Below are 20,059 nucleotides of genomic sequence, written 5' to 3'. Positions count from 1 at the left end.
TTTCTTAAAATTGGGATAATTTGTGTTAGTTCAAAATGAACAGTTTGGTTTATTTATTCCACAATCGAGCAGCACATTTTATTCGGATTAGTCTCATTTGTTCATGTATTTATTGCTAATATATCTATTACATTCTGGTAAACTAGATGTGCAATTACATAAAATGGTAACCGTCGTAATAATAAAGGATCATTCCTTGCACAATGATTCAAACTTATCAACTACTTGATTTTCCAGTGGTTCAGTACAAATATGGCCAATAACGGGATCAAAAAACACTAAAAGAAAGCTTGCTAAAAGTTGCGTCGACTCTTATTTCTAGCATTTATTATCATGATATTTATATCAAATTTAGACATTAGATTAGTCTCAAAGCACAGCAACAGACTAAATATTCAACCATTCTGCTGCTATGAACATTCTTCAGAAAGTCTATATTTCAAGTTGAATGCTGACCTAAATTTTACATCAATTTTGAACTGAGGACGCACAACCACTATGACCATCACTCACTACTTCAGTGTTACCGAGGGGATCAGGCTACAAGCAGGCTGTGAAGGGTCCCACAGCCCTTAATTGCACATTTACTTGTTCTTCTTGGAGAAATGAACTGTTTCTGACTGACAAAGCAAAGGCGCACAGTGCTCATTAAAAGAGACGGGCGTGGATAAGAAATAGGAGCAAACCAGAGGGTGTGGTGGCGTATCAATCCATGTTTTTCAGTAGAATTTCATAGTTTGAAGACATTTTTCCATTTGCTTTGAGGACCATCTCAAATCAATTACACTATATCATCAGATTAAAGTCTGCACACACAATTCACACACATAAATCTCAAGAAATGACTGTTAGAAAAAACAAGCCTCACCCTGTGCCGCACCATTTTACTATTCAAATAAGAAGAACAAGCAAATAGAGACTAAACCTGTCCTAAAGAGACCAAGCTTGCTGTTGGTGTGGAAAATGGTGACATGTAAGGAACAATAGTATCGTGAAGAAAGGAAAGTATTGTCCTCTTTTACCAAATATATCACATTTCTTTGTTGTTTTGAACGAGTCAGACAAGTTCTCCTCTGTGTCAGCCTGAAACTGCACTAGACTTAACCTTTCCAATAAAAGAAGTGTAACGAAATACTTCCCTTCCATTAAAGTGTATTAACAATGATCAGAATGGTAGTGATGGCAGTTTGCAGTAAAGATGTAAAGGGAAGGTCACGCCACTTTTTTGAGGGCGCTGGACACAAAAAACGCAACGCATATTACAATAACAAATGTATGGAGAGACATTTTTAATAAATGCGCCCTTTAAAACATTTAACATGTTGAAAAATAATGTTTTACACAGTAAACATAGCAAATCAAAGCACAATTTAATAGAATACACAGGCAACAGCTTGAGGTTTAATATGGGTCATAGGGTGGTAAAGATGGTAAAGTTGCCCATTTCAATTTTTTTCAAGATTTTGTGCAGGTATCACAGCTCTGATACATAAATAAAAAGGCAGTCAGTAATTCAAACATCACACACAACATAGAAGAGGCTTTTCAAAAATGTCAACTGATGTTTAGGATGTCAGTGGCTGCTCCCTCTCGGCGACCGCACTGTGCTGACTGTGGGGCTCCGTCAAAAAAGACGACTCTTCATAGGAGTTGGAAACATGACCTACCTCCCTGGGACACGCTAATGATACAGTAGGTTGCTGGGCCTCGTGCATATTGGCAATGAAAGAAGCGGTGGTTTGTGATTGATATGTAGAACACAAATAACATGTCACAGCCCGGACGGTGCATATGAAAGCTTATCCTCACAGGTGATCTCGCTGTGAGTTAGTTTTCATCCATGTGCGCCAAAACTCTGGTGGTAGAACGTCACGAGAAACTGCTAGTTCAATCCATATATATGTTTTAGTAATTACAGATGGAGACATTTCAAGAATAAGTCAATCCGGCTCTTTTTTAAACGCTAAAACGTGGGGGAGCCGTGTGTGTTTTGGTGCTTGACCATGACTACACCTACAGCATGCATGCGAGTATAAATCAGCCCTCACCTCCTCCATCACTCCCAGTGGTTTATGGGAGCCCAGCAGGGAGCCTCATCAGCCTCCCCTTTGATGGTGACACACATGATTCATGGCTTTTAGAAACCGTTTGTTTTCATTACGCCTCCTCGTCAGCTAGCTGTAGCTGTATCACGGTTTCGTGCAACTCAAGCAAATTTGGGCCAGAATGAGAGGAAAGAATTTCAGAGGAGAGTTCTTTTGGCACTGGAACAAACAAAGGGGCTTGGTTTGGGTATAAAGAGGAGAAACTTAAGTCAGGATCACTGCAAACCCACGGCTACTTTTTCCACCATCGTTCGGGTTCAGAGGTGGTCAGGGATTAATGATATGTCAGCGTTTTGGAAAAGATTCTGACATGTTATAAAAGGGTTCAAAAAAAATCATAGCCTACAATCTCACTTCATCCACTTTCTCCTCTACAGTTTTCTAACATTTCTATCTTCAAAACGGCCTCAGGCAGTATATTAGACACAAATATGAACTTAAAGTATGCATACCTAAGATGATAACAGCGATGGTGGATGTCAGATGAAATCACGGGCGGTGACCTTGTAAAGGTAGAGGACCAAAGGAAGCAGAGATGTCAGATGGCTCCAGCTGAACGAGTCACGCTGTCATGTCCTTTCCAGAGGACAGGGCGTCCTTGATGATCAGCTCCTCTGTCTAGCCTACGAAAGTCCTCAAACAACCTACAAAGCATTCAGAAAGTACAATATGATAGATAATTTGCCTGTTGTGAAACCGTCTCAAGTCTGTTACCTCCATGTGACCACCGACACAGATGAACATTAATACTAATCGCAGTATTGTTTTGGCAAACAATACTGCAAATCTATCACAACACAAGACTGTGTGAAGATATGGCTTAGGAAGGATGATAAGAATCATTTGAACTGCAGCGGTGATGAGAGATGAGTTGCTTTGTAACCCAGCTTCGTCCGAGCGATCACGTAAAACGTCTCTACATGTCTAAATGTCTTTCCATCATCACTGAGGCAAACAGATGATCTGCGTTGAGGTGGGCAGGAGTCTCGCTCAGATTTCTCCTCAACTCTCAACAGCTCATCAAGTAAGAATATTTCCCTGTCATGAGGAAGATTCCTATGCATTTCAGGGACAGATGATGTTTTCCTGCAGGGCTAGTGACCAGCAGACATGGTCGACCAGGCGCCTTCCATCCTCCACACGGAGAAAGCGTAGCTCAGTCTCTCCTGGGCCAGGTAGTTACATCCAGCCACCTTATTGTCCATCTCGTCATTCTGCAGAACCTGGTATAAAAAGTCAATGTAGCGTGACGCCAACTTTAAAGTCTGGATCTTGCTCAGTTTGTCAGATGGGAGCGTTGGGATGATCTTCCGCAACGAGGCGAAGGCATCGTTCAGAGACTGGGTCCTCTGGCGCTCACGGATGTTGGCGATCACCCGTTGGGCATGTGGGTCCTCCAGAGCAGAGAGGTCGTCAGGACTTGTACCGGGGATGGGAGAGAGGGACGGGCCAGAGGAAGGTGGGCGATGCTGAGGGCTCTTCTTAACTCTTTTGGGTTCAGCCGGGATGTAGAGATGAATCTCATCTCCTGGCTTGGCCTTGTCATCGTCTGTTGGTGTGTTGCCTGTGGCCTCCTTTTGTGGGCCTGTCTGCCGTTTACGCCCTGTGATCCCTGGCGTTGCTACAACAACAGGACAGGCGTTAGAAGGTGGTCTCACCGTGTTCTCCTCGTTGCAAACCACCCCTCCCTCTGGATGGTCATCAAGCGACCGCTCCTCCTCTCTCATGCTTTTTTCCTCTCTCAGCTCTTCCTCTCTGCTTGTGACTCCCTCCTTCACTCCTCAATATCTCTGGAACTGTCTTTCTGTCTCCGTATCTCTCACTTCAGTCTTGTCTGCTTCTTTGACCCAGTTGTCCTCTGTTTGGTCCTGTTCCTTTTCAGGAACTCCTGCTTCTTTGCCCGTTTCTCCAGCCTTCTGTTGTGTTGCACTCGCTTTAACGGTTGTCACATCCAAACATGCCAAACCAACGTGGGTGAGAAATCAGCGGTCACGTTTTCATAGCCAGCGTGCTTCTTCTTCCACACATATGGAAAGTTGCTATTAATCTCTCTCCAGTCTATGTGAGTAAACGCCGCATCGGCAAGCCAGTCTGTTCTCTAGTCCCACTCCTTTAGCTGCATGTGAGACAAGAGCAAACTGAATCTGACTTTTAAAAGGGAGGAGACGCTGAAACTTTCAGCTGCCCACCCATCTGATTCACCCATTGGTTCACGGGAGTTTTTTGGGACACGGCCGAGCTTAAGACAACAGGAAGAAGGAATGTTTAGCGATTGGCCGATCAAAGGGACGAGGCGGAGAAAGGTGTGTGGTAGAGCCAACCAAACTGGGCCATTCTGACGTTTGCTTTTTGTCATAGAAGTTGCCCAAGTTTATGGGTTCCAGATTTCTTCCAAAACAAGTCTACCATCCCCCTCTGGCTCCGCTGTTCCCCCTCTTCCTCACTGTTCTCTCCACAAGTCAGCGCCGTCATCAGTCACTACAGATGTGTGCAAAATATATAGTTAAGAGAAAAGACAAAAAATTTAGAAAAGCTCTGGTAATATTTTTGTTTCCTACTTTTTATCCTGCATGGTAGTTTTGGCTACATAATGTATTTCAAACACATAAATCCAGTTGCTGGTAAATGGTGTTGCAATTTCAGTCCAGTTGCATCAACAAAACTGAAAATGATTATGATTTATGATGCTTTTCAATTATTATCATTTATGATGAAAGACCCAAGGAGAAATATGCAAGAGCTATACCGAAAATAGAAGTCCTGCATCCACAGTTTAGTAGAAGTCATTATTAGCACTAAAATGTAATAAAAAAATCTGAAGTATCCCCCAAATCGAAGTAAACCAAAAATTATTATTAATAATTATATATCATTCAATTATGTTCCATCTTTCAGGTCAGTTGAAGAATATTGTGTTACTCTATGCTGAAGTAAGTTGTTGTGACTTCCCTTACTAAAAGCTTTGAGTTAATGTGTTTAATGTGTTTAACTGTATAACATTGAGTTCAAACATCATCCATTTTTAATTAGCTATTTATTCTGTGAATATCCCTGTCGGGTTTGCCAGTGAAGTGCAGTATTTGTAGTAAATGTAAAGTTTAAATCATTTCGTAACATCCTGTCGTCAGTGAGGCAATGATGACTCAGCAAACTATGACCTCCAGTCAGATCACATCATTGAGGAAGTATCCTAAACATTGTTGATTTTATGGGGTATTATGAATGCAAAAAATTTCAGGGTAAGAAATTAGAGATAATGATGCGAGTTTACCTCAAAAAAATGGTTTCTCCTGCTGTCATCGGCGTTTGCCAGTGAGAAAACAACAGAGCCAATATGTTTGGCTGTGTTTGATTTTACTGGCACTGACTTGGCTTTAGTTCCTAAGCACAGACCTGGAGGGAGGAAAAGGTTGGAATTCAGACAGCAGAGCACTGAGGTCTAATCACTGAATTAAGGAAAGAATGAAACCAACCCGTGGGAAGGTTTGTTACTTTCATAACCTAAAAGACATTCAGAACTCTTTCTGTCCTGGTCCGGGGTGGCCTGTCAGGGTGAGCCTCTGGTGTGGCCCACAGTCACAACCCCACAGGAAATAAAGTCTATTGTTAGCCTTTTTCCTTACAGTGACAAAAGATGATTCCTTCTGATTTGAACAGTTGGGTGGAAATGGTTTCTTTCAGGCACATTGTGATCCACAAATTCTTAAATTAGGACAGAGAACTGGACAGAGTTATTTCCTCCTCTCTCTCCGCTAAATCATCAAAGATGGCTCAAGTCCACAACAAGAAGAGAGACCTCTATTGTCCAACCACAAACTGAGGCACAATTGCTAGTTATCTCTAAGCTATGGTGTAGCTATATTTACATTTATATATATGACGATGCTTGCACTGGTTTAACTGCACCGAAGAATATTGTTAAAAAGTTGAGCTTTGAGATTTGATTATGATTATCTTCACCTTTTGTCCAGTTTGTCCTTAAAGTTTTTGCCAGGATATAGCTTTGATTTGAAGATTTAGATTTTGATGCAATATTAAATGTGTGTACTACACAAAAGCCGAGCTGGTACTCAAAAACATAAACAATACCATCCTATTCTGTCAAAATGTAACCATAGCAACTTGAATATCTCCATATGTCTCTATGTCTTTATTCCTTTAGGAGATATTAATGGAAGTTAATGATTTGACCAAACTGTTCTGGATGGAGCTTCGTAGCTGATGACATTTAAACAGTTTGTACTTTACTGAATCAGCACCATTTCCACTTGCTGACAATGGTTGTTGTATATTTGTTGCTACAAAAGCCTGGATAAATATATCCTCCTATCACAAAACACATTTCTGAAAACCAGATCCAGATTGTTATTTTCATCCAAACCATATGTCACATATTTCCCAATGATAACAAAAGTGGAGAAAAGAAATCTTGGATCTGGATCTGCATCCACCCCAAAATCGAATCAATTGTTCCTTGGGCCGACCTTTCCACAAAATTTCATAAAATCTGTCAATAACATTTCAAATGATACTGCATGAATACACAAACAAGAAAGCAAAAGCAGAACTTCTTTGGTGGAGGTAATAAAAACATTAGAATAATCAATGCTGTTTAAAAAGATGCAACTGAAACTGTTACTACTACTGTAACTACATCCAACTCTCCATAAATGTTAGTTCCACCTACACATCATTTTAGACACACTTGGCTCATGTGTTTAACCTACAAGAGAGCTGTTAACCACTTTCCAGGCCAGGGACACCCGGACAATGTCTTGGTCAGAGGTTCAGCCAAAAAGATAAATGAATTATAACCTTCATACATGCACACACACAGAGACGGATGTGAGAAAAACAAAGAGTTCGCCTCGCAATTCTTCCAGTAACCTACAAAATGTATCATCAATGTATAATGTTATCTCCAATCCCACAGCAAACACAACTCAGCTATTGAAATGTCATTCTGGTCTATTAACACCAACAGTGAGCAACAACATAATGAGGGACAGATGTGGACCTGTAACACTAGGCTACACACCTACACACACACACACACACACACACACACACACACACACACACACACACACACACACACACACACACACACACACAAACACACACACACACACACACACATACACACACACACACACACACACACACATATACACACACACACACACACAAAATGTGTAACTCAATACTGTGTAATGTTAGATAATTAAGTAGTAGTAATACTTCCCTACCTTTATTTTGAGGACCCCAAAGTTGGCCTTTTGTTCAGGTCTGTTGTTTAAGATCCCCCTCATAAGGACACGTTATAAAGCTTAACATGTACTAAGTGTCATACTTCTTCATAGCCACAATGTTGTTCCAGTTTTGCCTGAACACTTACTAAACGGAAAAATACGTTGCTTGCACCTTCTAAACTCCTGAAGGCTGACGGTTTAGACGTTAAAATATGTCTTTGATGCTAGAAAAGGTGTCTGCTGTGGGATCGTTGCATTGTAGGCATTGTAGAAACCCAGTAAAGCTCAGCTTTCCTTTAGCAGATAAGAGTATAATCCCCTTCAGTACTGCCCTTCATATACATTATGTTATCTTTTTAAATGTATAAAGAAATATTTTGTTTACTTACTAAAATCAAGCCCAAAATAGTGTTTCCACTCTCAACCACTAGGAGGAGGTGCAGGACCTTCAGCCCTCTTCCAGTGAGCCTTCTGAACAACACACACACACACACACGCACGCGCGCGCGCAGGCACGCACGCACGCACACACACACCGTGGCCAGGTGAGCCAGTAAATATAGTGGAGCTGTATTATTCTATACATTCTGTACGATTTAAAATAAGACTGGAACATTGCAACAAAACAACACACTAAAATAGGCCTGAAACAACTGAAGCAAATAATTCAAAGTGAGATTACTGACTGCCAACACACACTGTTTGCTCCCATAGTACCAGTTGATTTTCATTGAGGACAACACATCTATAGTGGTGTAATCCTACAAAGGTAGATATACATATATAGGCTGTGGATATTACTGTAAAGCCTTTTAAAATAATAATCAGAAAAATGTACATTGTGCTCATTATCAGACTTTCTAAGCCAATATTATTTTGAAAGGGTGAACAGATTTGTAGAGTGTGTCAGTAGCTTCAACAGTATCTCAAACATTTTCTGATGATGTAATGAAACTCATCCACATCATAGTCTGCCCTATTATATGACCAGAGGCATTAAGTTCAATAATTCCTGTTATAACAAACCCGCTCTGAGACAATGCTTCATGTTGTTGGATTGTTGGATTAGATACCATAAATACTCCTGTGCATAGATCAGTGTAAAGCTGATAGCTTTTCATCTTCTTCTCTTTAAACATCATTAGACCACTCATCCTCTCCATGGGCGATGGGACACCTGTGATGGATCAAGAAATAAACACTTCTGAGCTAGAGGAATGACAGAAAATGGATATCAGGGCTTGATATAAACACACATACGTACAGTATATTGGTCCAGGGAAGAATGGCGGGGGGGGGGGGGGGGGGGGGGGGGGGGGGGGCGGCCATGCTTACAATGCCTTTTGTTGTATGGGAAGGCCCCCCTGGAGGCTGACGGTGTCTGGAGAAGAGGAAAGCTCACTGGACTCTGTGTGTTTGTACTGCACGCAGAAATGAGGACGATGCATAAATATTTGTACAAGAGAAATTGGAGAATGTTATCATATGTGGACCGTATATACACACAGGGGCATACACTTACAGACACACCCAGTTCACACACATCCATGCAAATACATCAGTTTACAGTGTGGCACATATATAGGGAGTCCACTATATGAATGTGTCAGTGATATGAGTAGAGGGCATAAATTCATTGTGTCAATATTATTTTCAGTCAATTTGTATGAATAGGTGCAGATGTTTTTTGGATCATATCTATTACGAAACAGTGTTTGATTGTAAGCTTTCATTAGAACTGATGAATTTTGGTGGCATCAATTATTTTTTTAAATATTTTTCTGTTTTTGAGACGAAACTGGTAGATCACGATAACCCCCATAACCCCATGATAATGTTTTTAGTAGTGTCATTTGGTTTCTAAGTCTAATTTCTGTTCTTGCCTCTTTGTCAAAAATGGTGAGTAGAAATTCCCTACTTGAAGTGTTTCAACCTTCTTATCTATGTTGGGGAACCATAAGCAGAAATTTGTCATGCTTAAGAAGAATCTCTAATCCCAGAGGGGTCTTTTAGCTCACTTGCTTGCCAGGTGTGTCTGTTTTGGGGTCTGCAGAGATGCCATCTGATGAAAACAAAGAATTAGAGTCTCAATTTGTTAAAGTCATATTTCTTGAGGTTCATTATGCAGTTCTTTTGAATACAGCTCTCAGAACTCCTTTTCACCTGGAATGTCTTGCAGTGTCTGACGTATGGCAGTTTGGAATACTTCGGCTACAGAGGAAATGCCAGTTTAGGCATTTGTTTCTTCTCAAACACAGATGTGTGGAGAATGGGGTTATTTCTCTGCTTTCAGGATGAAATTTGAGTTTGTGGTATCCAGCAGTGAGATCTAGTTTCGAATAGTTGGCACTATTTAGGTCATGTACAACATCATCGATGGTGGTTTTATGTTAGGCTTATGCATGAGTCACGCTTTGTTTGCTTGTTCCATTACAAAACGAATTCAGATCTAAACACAGTCCTGTTTGGGAGGTTTCACAATACCCATGGTGTTGGACCTGTCACAGACTCAATGAAGTCATCATGTTTTAACTTCTGTAGAGCAGCTTCTACATTTTGGGGACCCTGAAATGGGACCCATCTGTTTGTCTGGCATGTAGGTTGCAGTGTAGGAATAATGTGAAGCCTTAAAAGAAAGTTTTTGAGTTTATACATTCTACTGAAGAGCTCCTTCACTTTTCTGAATTTATAGATGTTTGTTGTTTTTGTGTGAGATGTACATTTCTGCCATTGGATCCTTCTTTTCTTTTTGTAATGTGTTTTTGCGGTGAACTCATTTGTTTCAGGAATGCCATGAAATTCAAGAATCAATATCACAACGGGGAATTAATTCTTAGAACCAAACTTGGTTTATTGCTCATGAGGAACATAATTCAACGTGTGAAAACATGTGTACAAAGGCTTTTGTAGCTGTATAGGGCACTAAACAATATCAGAGGATACGTCTTGGAAAACAAATGAATGTTTATGTAATGCAGCTTGAATAACCACATCATCCTAAACATTACATTACGATCATTTGGCAGACGCTTTTATCCAAAGCGACTTACATTACATTACCACCCTTCGCAAAGGGGGAGCAATTGAGGGTTCGGTGCCTTGCTCAGGGGCACCTCGGCAGGGGCTCGAACCGGCAAGCGGAAGCTCTACCCACTGAGCTACTGCCTCCCTTAAACAACGGCGGATCAGGTACTTAATGCAGATAAGACATAAAGAAAACAAAATTAAAGCACACACAATTACAAATACAAATACAAGTACAAGTACGAGGGTTCACAAGGTGGTGTAGATAAAAAAAATCCAAATGAGTAAAATAATTGATATTATTATCAGTAAACATGACTTCCGAGATGTAGCGAGAGAAGGTGAGACCTCAAGCAATAGGCAGAGATAGGGTCCGCCAGAGATCACAGCTGCACAGAGCAACAAACAACTGTGACAACCCATTGTGGAAACACGATGCTAGAAAAGCTCCCACAGCTGCACCCACTGTTACTCCCAGTCGTCCTACACACCCATAACCATAGTTGTCTGCAACCTTTCCATAGTGGTCTGTCACTGCCCCTGCTGCAGAAAGAGATACCCCCACTGCCCCCGCCATACTCACCAGAGCTCCTATAGTGGGCCCTGGACCCAGCTTAGGTAGACCAAACCTTATAGTACCTAACATTGCTGATCCTAAACTTGTAGCAACAGCACAGCTGTTTCCTGCTCCACTCTTTTGCCAAGCAACAAATAGTGACATTCCAATAGCAACCACCACCATCTGGGAAGTTAAAACCCCAATATAAATGTCCTCTAGTACAATGATGCTTGTGTTTGTGGATGTTGGTGGTTGTAAGATAATAGGTTGACGACAATAGTAAATGTATCCATCATTATCAGCATTAATAGCACCGGTGAAAAGATTAATTGGAAGTTAAATCTTTCTCCATAGCAACATGCAACATTACAAGCAAGAAATAAGGCAAATGTGAGGACCAGTTTGCTTTTTGAGAAAAAAACGATAAAACATGTCAAAAAGACTACGATTGGAATAATATGCCGACGGAAAACAGTATCACAAGGAAAGTATTCAGTGACGACTGTGGCGACTGTGACAAACCCTAGAAATGGAATACTCAACCCCAACATTAAATCAATATCTCGAAAGATAGATAAAAAAAAATTTAAAGTTAGACCCAGTACATATCCAGTTGTAGTAGCACCAGTAGCATGCCGCCCTAGCCAAACCTAGGGCCTTTCCCATTTTTGCCTCACCATCTTTTTGAGTCACTCTGGCATATGTTGATAATCCAGAAAAGAGACCTACAAATAATGACATGAATGACGAAATAGCACCAAATGCCGCTGCCAATATGGAGATGTGGGAAGTGTGTGCAGGATCATTATGGAGCGTCCATAGTAAACTCTTTGCAGCCACCTCCAAATGCCATTCTGTGTGTGTGTGTGTGTTGTAGTTTTCTAATGAGTCCATTAGCAGACTGTTCTCCGCCAGAGGTTCCAGAGCCTGAAGCATAACCCCTGCCATCGCTCCAAACAGCAGACCTACTGGAGCTCCTGACGCCAGTCCAATGGAAAAGGTGGAAACAGCTGATGCCAAACCTGAAGAGACACACATACAAATGTTCCCTTAACCAGTAATGCCCAATTCCCAATCTTGTTGCAGTCCTTAGTCAATGTTACATGATGCATCGGTGAACTGGTGGTGTTGCCAGATTCTCATTTTTACTCGCCAGAATTGCCAGTACATTTATGGTTCTCACAATGGCGAGAGATTCAAAGTGGTGGAGGACTCAATAGTTGGGCCACACAAGGATAACTTAGAGTTCAATAACAAGACGGTGTGACAGAAAACAATCCAGAGAAAACAGCTAACTTTGACAACATGCAATGGAACAAAACATGTTCAAGCCTACTGACAGAAGAAACAGAAATACAGGAGAAAAATAGGCTCAGGGAGTACAGGGAAAACCAAAGCCAACAGTCAAGGTAGAGGCACAAGTCCAAGCAGGGCCATAGTTCAAGCAAGGGTAGGATAGGGAAGGCGCATGTAGCTCATGGATGGTGATATGGGCTTTTGGCCCGAACTACAGGGACCGACCAGGGATTGCAGTTCAGGGGCATGACGGCCACCAGTGCAGCACCGGGTGCGGTGACTTGGAGACGGGCGCCGGTTTGGGCGACTCGGGGGCTGACTCAGCAACTGCAAATGCTAGCTGCTAGATGAGAAAAAAAAAGGGGCGAAACCTGGCTAACACAGGATATGCAGCAGTCCTAGGAATTAGGCTCGCTACCGAGGGTAGCCCAAGGGATGCAGCCAACACTAGTAGCCAATCTCCCAAACCAAGTTCAGGGTTCTTTTAAAAAGAGAGAGCACCCACCGCCTCTCCTCTGGCTCCTGCCTGAAAGTGGCAAGGTGGATTAACGCTTTTGGTCATGTGGGAGTCTCTGCCGACTGAACAATGAATTGGCCCTTTGAGTCAATTTCTGGTTGCACATGCACGAGACAGGGAGAGAGAACTTACTTGAGTAGAAACAGGAGGGTAATTGTGGTCATCTGTATACACAAGGAAATGTTTTGTGTTTGTGAATGAAACGTCAATATTACTTCACCAAAAATTTGCCCTGCAAAGTCAGTCACTCAAGTGGCAATCAACTTTCTCTTATTGATAGTTTTTAATGATCTAGCGTTCAGTATCACACAGTGCGCTTATGTTCACTTAGAGATACTAATGTTTAGAATATGAGTATATAGTTTTATTGTGCAATGTCTTACCTGTTCATGTTGTGGTGCTCCACTGTAGCAGTTGGCATTTGAAGATTGACCTCTTCTAAATAAAAGAGAAAACCAATTCATAAAGCTGGGAAATAAATTTGCATCCCTAGATCTATAAATCTCTTTTCTTATAGTTTAAGGTAGGTTTAAGGTGTATCCAGTATGTACCTCAGGGGTGTCCAACTCATTTTAGTTTGGGGCCACATTCAGCCCAATTTAGATTCAAGTGGGCCGGATTAGTAAAATCATAGCATAATAACCTATAAATGGGTGTAAATAGACAAGTTTCCCTTTGTTTTAGTGCAAAGAAGTACAGGTTCTTATTGCAAATGTTTACTTTTATTTAACTATCTTTTTACAAAACATATTATGAACAACCTGAAATTTCTTAAGTCAGTGGTTCCCAAACTTTTTCTGCAGGGAAAAAACAACAAAACAACTTGTATGATCTTAAATGTACATACATCGCCACATCTGTGTAGAAATGTGAACTGAACTGACTCACTATCTTCAAAAAAAAGTCTGAAAGGAACAGAGTTTAACTCTGCCTGGACAGTTACAATTTGTTTTTACTGAAAACAATACAGGAGAGAAATAATAATAATTAATAATAATGAGATGAGAGAGAGAAATTATAATAAATAAGAAATAAGAGAAGTAAAAGGCAACATATTCCAAGACATTTCCAGAACAAACACGCGGCATTTACTGAAAAGTACAAAGCAGGGAATGAACGTAAAAGAGCGATTTGAATACAGCTGTGGAAAGCTGGGCAGAGCAAATCGATCAAGAAGATCGTAAGGCACGGAAAGCCGTTCACAGACGGAGATTACATGAAGGAATCATTTACGAAAATATCAGAGAATCTATCCTCGGAAAATCACCTTCGTTCAACGCTGATCTGTCGTGATGTGTCCTTTCGTGTCGAGTAATTCAGGAAGATCACTGAAGATGCTCATGCGGAAACGCTGATGACATCCCGCAAAATGCATGTCCCACTCGACATGCATTTGTCACTTGACATGCATTGTCCATAAGTTTATGGACAATTTACGCTTAAAAGCTCTTTGCTCTCGCTTCTATATAATTTTAAAACATCTAAGCTGAAAATAATATGTAATGACAATTCGCACAGCCTGTGGCATAATTTAACATTGTTTGTATATTAGCATTTTATTTCTTTGTTATTCTTTAAACATGCGTACACTGTATTTCCTTAACTGACCACTAGATGTCCTTCCAAACCCCATTATCTGCATCTCACTCCAGCAGCTATGTCTCATTTTCAGGCACCAAATGCTGAATGAGCTCACAAAACTCCTCACCTTAGACTTGCTTTAGTTATCCAATGACAATGTAACGCTCTTTTGATGAACCACTTAACATCAGTTTATACATTTCTTTGTTCTTTGCAAGATAACTAAGCTCCTCTACAATATAAACAATTCCTTTTTTGAAAACCACAAACATATACTGTAGAAAAGTGAACCTGAGGAGCTGCTTAAGAGATCCAATCATTTAATCATAGCAGAAAAGCACCCATCAAAATAACAAATCCATCACTGCATTTCCTACTATCCTACCGTCTTGACAACAAAAAGGTCCTGGGTCCCTCCTGATGATCTGTTTCCTCCCATAGCTCAAGGATGAATGTGCAGGCCTCAATTCAAAGGAGAATGTTTGAATTTCCAAGTTTTTCTGACTTTCTACCCCCAAGCATTTGACGATTCACAATGCTATATGTAGACAAGAACCAAGAAAGACTTGAATATATATATATATGAATATCTCAAATGTCAGCATGTTAGTGTGTAGATGATACTGTCCTGAGTTTCCCATGCTGCAGCTCTGAGTTCATGCCCCCTCCAAGCACTTTTTGAAGGAGGAGGGGCTACCAATTGTCTGGAACACTAACAGACAGTTTAAATGTGGTATGTAACTGTAAATCAATCTCATCCCGACCTGCCTCTCTCATAGAAGTTTGTGTTCAGTCAAAATGAGGTTGGTTAAGCCACGCACAGTTGCACATTGAATCAGTAATTCATTTATCTATACATTATTTTACCCAAAAAAAAACCTTGGCAAATATCACCTTAGCAGTCAATGACTTATAGAACATCTACCGTTATCGTTTCTTTTTGAAATATGTGTGTTGTCATAATGCCACATAAGACGGTTGGAAGTCTTATTTCAGAGTAGTAGCTATTCATTCAAACTAAACTGACTTTTGGTTGGCAGGTGACCTTCACACTGTTGCCTGAAAGTCTTTATAACACCCACTTGATTCTGTGTTCTTACAAAAAACATAAAAACAAAGAGCTTCAGAGTCCAGAAGTGGTTATTGTTTCCCCTTCACACTCTTTACAGTCAACAAGATACGTTGATACTTGTGCCCAAACCAGTTTCCATCATTTACTATACCGTATATACAAGACACAAAGCATATCCACAAGCATGCATGGACAGTCATGTGAACTTAAGCAACATTTAAGCATCAATGCTTATATCTGCAACCAAGATTTGTATGTTTTGGATTGCTGGGTTGAGGAGCCGTAACCTGTTATTATTCTCTTATTAGTCATTGTTTTCTGGCTTTGTTGGCTTTTTGTGCAGGATATTGTTACCATAAATGACCGCCCCTATTGTGGAGTGGATTCCATGCAGTACACTAGACTGGGCCTCTTGGAATGGAATGCTGCTCTGCACACATTTCCCTTACGCAGCCAATTAAGACCAACCACATCCGTGTTTGCTTGTTCCACTGCACTGCCTCAGCCTGTCATCCTTTGCAGACTCACCTGTGGCCTCTCCAGACAAGAAGAAGAGATTAAGCGAGGGAAGAAATAGAGGAAGTGTATTGTTTTTTAGATGAGTAGATGTTTTTGAAAAGAAAAGGAAAAGGTGAAGAGGAAGAACTGGGAGAAGAGCTACACTGACTCCAGACCAGATTGTCTCCATTTCTCCGCCATGTCTTCTTCCAAGTCAAAGCAGCTGCTGGCCGAGGAGCTGAGCTGTCCAATCTGCCTCCATCTCTTCACTGACCCCTTGGTTCTTCCCTGTGGCCACAACTACTGTCAAGTCTGTATCGGGCAAACAACTGACTCACTTTGCAAAGATGGCACACTTCCACGCTGCCCTGAATGCCGCGAGGAGTTTAACGGTGTTGATTCCCTAAGGAAAAACTTTAAGCTCTGCAGTATCATTGAGGGTTACGTGGCAACCACAGCACAGCAAGCCAGCCAACCAGAGCCGGAGAAGAAGACAAATGTTCTGTGTGACCACTGTATTGACGAGGAGTCACTGGCTGTGAAGACCTGCTTTAGGTGTGAGGTGTCATTGTGCTCCAGGCATCTTCAAAGACACCATAAGAAGGAATCGTTCCAGTCCCACACATTGCTGGAGCCCCAGACTGAGCTTGTCTCCAGGGGCTGCACCATCCACAAGCTTCCTCTGGAATACTTTTGTTCCAGCGACATGACTTCATTATGTGCCACATGTTTTCTAGAGGGCTTTCACCAAAATCATGATGTTCTCACCATGGATGTAGCCGAAGATGAGATGAGGGGAGCACTGGAAACCCGTAACAAGGTAGTTTTGTTGACTTACATATGCGTGATTAGGGCAATAAGCCTGGCTATTTAATTCAATTTTAATTTATTTCATGGCCCTTTTCCCAATTGACAAAAGCTGCCTTATGACTACTGTCAGGGTCAAAGTCTGTGCTTGTGTCTATAGGTGACTGTTACTGTTTGTCTTAACAAATTTCAGGATGATTGCCTGACCAATGAGATTCAAATGAAATTACTTAATCACCGATAAATCGCTAAATAGCTCACTAGACCAGTTTGTACCGGACCTGTTTGGACATCTTGTCAAGTTAGATACACAAACTCAGCCCTACATGAATCGGTTCTTGCAGGTGGTTTCCTCCAGGCTGCAGATGATGGACAGTCTCCTGCAGAAGACAGCAGACGAGCAGGGAGCTTCTGAAGCGATAGGTGACAAACTGGTCATCCAGGGCGTCACTATCATGGACAGTATGACTACATTAGTGGAAAAGTAAGGGTGAAAATGTTTTTAATAACTTAAGGGCACAGAGAATAACCGTGTTCCAAACATACATTGTTCAGGCGGTAAGTTGTTTCTTCTGTAATTTTCTGCATTACCCTGCACCTTCCCCCTAAGCCCCTATGGAAAGTTACTTCTTCCATTCTTCAGTGTACCATATCAATGGCAGATTCCAGTTTGTCCAGATTTGCACACTTGTGCTACGCAGCAGCGGGCAGTTTCATTGTACTGACTGACGAGTCCTTGTCTCTCTCTGTCACAATGATAACTCAAGTATTTCTTCTCTGATTTGGATCAGCCATGGCAGGTTGGTTGGGTTGAGGACATTTGTTATCCTCTTGTTTTCAAGTTGGGCACAGGTAAAGGTCATTGAGCAAGGTAAAATTTACATTATATATATACTCACAGGTCCATCTGGCATTTTGGTCAATAATGAGTTAAGTACATAAACTTAGTCAACAAAGTAGTGTTAGAAAATCACTTTGAAAGCCAACTTGATAATAAAAGGCCAATTTAAACTAAATATTAAAAATGTAATTAGATTTAAGGTGCCGATCGTTGACAATTCATCTCCTATTTCAGAATCCCCATAAGCGTTTACATTCTATTCTTCTCAGTGAAATAGCATCAAGACAAGATGAGGCACTGATTCTCTTGATTAAAAACATTATTTTTCTGTGTTGTATCTTTGAGCCTAGTGATTATGATAAATTACTCAGTTCATCACCATATGGAGCTGTCAAGACTAGTGTATTGTATTCAGATACAGGGAGCGTCTGAGGGTGCTGTTGGATGAGGAAAGAGGTCAGCGCAGAAAAAGCTGGCAGCTTGAACTGAATGCACTGGAGGACCAGCAGCAGCAGCTACAGGAGGCTCAGAGAAGTGCCACAGAGGCCCTGAGTGAGACAGACACGTGCCTCTTCATACGCAGGTAATGCATGTGGCTATGTATGGAAATCAATACTGTATTTGCAGCTGGAACATAAATATACTGACACATATCCAACACATCTAAAACAGACAGTATGAATTTCCTTTTTTGTCAAAGTCCAAAAAAACGTTTTCTTTTACAAATGCATGTATGAATAAGTCTATTGTCATTTCTTTTTTATTTCCTTTAATTTGTTTAATGACAGAAGACCCAGGTTAATTATATAATAGAATTTTGGGCTCACTTATAATAATAGTGCCACTGTGCCACAGATTGTAAGACGTTGATCATTTTAGGTGTGTGAAACGTAACCGTTCGTACAAGGAACAAATGTTTCAGCATGAGAACAGTATCTTATTTTATATCTTTGCAAATGGAGATGAGATGTTAAATTCCACACAAATATGTGTAAACAAGTAAATACAGCCTTATCAAATTTTCACATTTTACCACATTCACATTTGCTGTTTCATTGTTCAGACATCCAGGAAGAAATTGCGCATTTGGTAATAGAACCTTGTTGAAATGTCTTATCTTCCCAGGTTTATGCAGATTGAACATCGGCTCAGAGAAGCCATCACAAGCACCATTCCCTCCAAAATCCCCTCAAATGCTCCTTTCAACCCTAAGCGGCTCCAGGTGGGCTTCAGAACCCAGGACTTTCATTTAGAAATGACCCATCTCCTGGAGTCCCTCCATGTCCTCCTCAACCCCCTGGAGCTCACCTTCAATCTATGCTCAGCCCACCCCAACTTGACACTCATCAGCGACCAGCACACCATCAAGTACAGCACTACCAAGCAGCACTATGGAGAGCACCCAGAGCGGTTTACAAGCGCACCCCAGGTTCTGTGCACCCAGGGGTTCTCTAGTGGTGAACATGTGTGGGTGGTGGAAGTGGGGGCCAACAGCATGTGGTCACTGGGCCTGTGCTACAAAAGCATTCTGCGCCGTGGTGACCACAGTCGGCTGGGACACAACTCTGTCTCCTGGCGTCTGCAGTGGAAAAACAATAAGTTGACTGCATGCCATGCCTCCACCAATGTGGCACTGGGGGAAATTACCTGTCAGCCAATGAGAATTGAGGTATCATTGGACTATGAAGGAGGTACCCTATCGTTCCACGGTACCAAAGGGCGCAGGGTGCATTTACACACCTTTAAGGCTGTGTTCAGGGAACCTGTTTACCCAGCATTCAGTATCCACTCCAACACACCAGAGTCCTGGTTCACATTACAGAGTGGCATGTAACCACATAGTACTGCATGATGCCACTATGTGTTCCCGTTCTTATGGAAAAATGTGTATGTAACATCTAGCAAGTGTATATGAGCATTTTAAATAATTAAAAATCATTTGTTTACCAAAAATGTATAACATTTTCTCCAATGATAACATTTTCTATATTATATATATATTCAAATGATCTAGTTAAGTACATTTCTAATTGGGTGTAATTGCATTGTGTGTAATTGCATTGTGTGTAACTGCATGTAATGTAATGCATGTGTTTGGAACCAAATTTCCTAAGCTTGGGATAATAAAAGGGATTGTTCTTCTTCTTTTTGATTGTTTATATACAGTAAACGTCAATGTGGGTGATGTACTGTGTTTATGATTCAAATAAACTCTGGAGATACCGTTTGACTCCAATGCTGGCAAAATAGATGGAACGATTTTGAAGTACATTCATATTTTTTTGGTTTTGTTTTAGAAATCAAGGGCTCCAAGAGTAGTTTTATGGGATGCCAGGTTGTGTTATTAAACACGACATTAATTAGATTTAATTTAGAATCTAGATGTATCTATTGCACATGTACAATCCAGAAGAGTACAAATCATGAAATACCTTTCAAATTAATTGCTATTTTATTTTATTAATGAACGAACGAAAAGCAAAAAAAAAAAAAGCAAAAAAAAAAGC

General features: G+C 41.0%; 2 protein-coding genes and 1 long non-coding RNA gene across 3 annotated transcripts; 1 reads left to right on the top strand and 2 right to left on the bottom strand.

Moving 5' to 3' along the window:
* Positions 1 to 873: 873 nt before the first annotated feature.
* On the bottom strand, positions 874 to 4,212 carry twist3. The gene has a single exon (XM_076159311.1). The coding sequence runs from the start codon at positions 3,830 to 3,832 to the stop codon at positions 3,200 to 3,202; it is 633 nt and encodes a 210-aa protein (XP_076015426.1). The 5' UTR covers positions 3,833 to 4,212; the 3' UTR covers positions 874 to 3,199.
* Positions 4,213 to 10,534: 6,322 nt separating this feature from the next.
* LOC143007850 (uncharacterized) lies at positions 10,535 to 14,706 on the bottom strand. The gene is made up of 4 exons (XR_012964527.1): positions 14,021 to 14,706; positions 13,137 to 13,191; positions 12,886 to 12,917; positions 10,535 to 11,962 (listed from the first exon to the last, which is right to left on the bottom strand). It is a non-coding gene; the product is annotated as an uncharacterized LOC143007850 (long non-coding RNA).
* A 1,105-nt stretch (positions 14,707 to 15,811) lies between these two features.
* LOC143007849 (E3 ubiquitin/ISG15 ligase TRIM25) lies at positions 15,812 to 19,801 on the top strand. The gene is made up of 4 exons (XM_076159331.1): positions 15,812 to 16,724; positions 17,056 to 17,195; positions 17,968 to 18,135; positions 18,678 to 19,801. Exons 1-4 carry the CDS (start codon positions 16,104 to 16,106, stop codon positions 19,384 to 19,386), a joined length of 1,638 nt encoding a protein of 545 aa, XP_076015446.1. The 5' UTR covers positions 15,812 to 16,103; the 3' UTR covers positions 19,387 to 19,801.
* Positions 19,802 to 20,059: the final 258 nt, after the last annotated feature.

This window comes from Genypterus blacodes, unplaced genomic scaffold, assembly GCF_046128005.1.
Source record: "Genypterus blacodes isolate CSIRO-AG114 ecotype Tasmania unplaced genomic scaffold, CSIRO-AGI_Gbla_v1 ptg000094l_1, whole genome shotgun sequence".
Lineage (NCBI taxonomy): Eukaryota > Metazoa > Chordata > Actinopteri > Ophidiiformes > Ophidiidae > Genypterus > Genypterus blacodes.
Note: the sequence above shows the minus strand (reverse complement) of the source record. Positions and strands in the feature narration are given on the sequence as shown.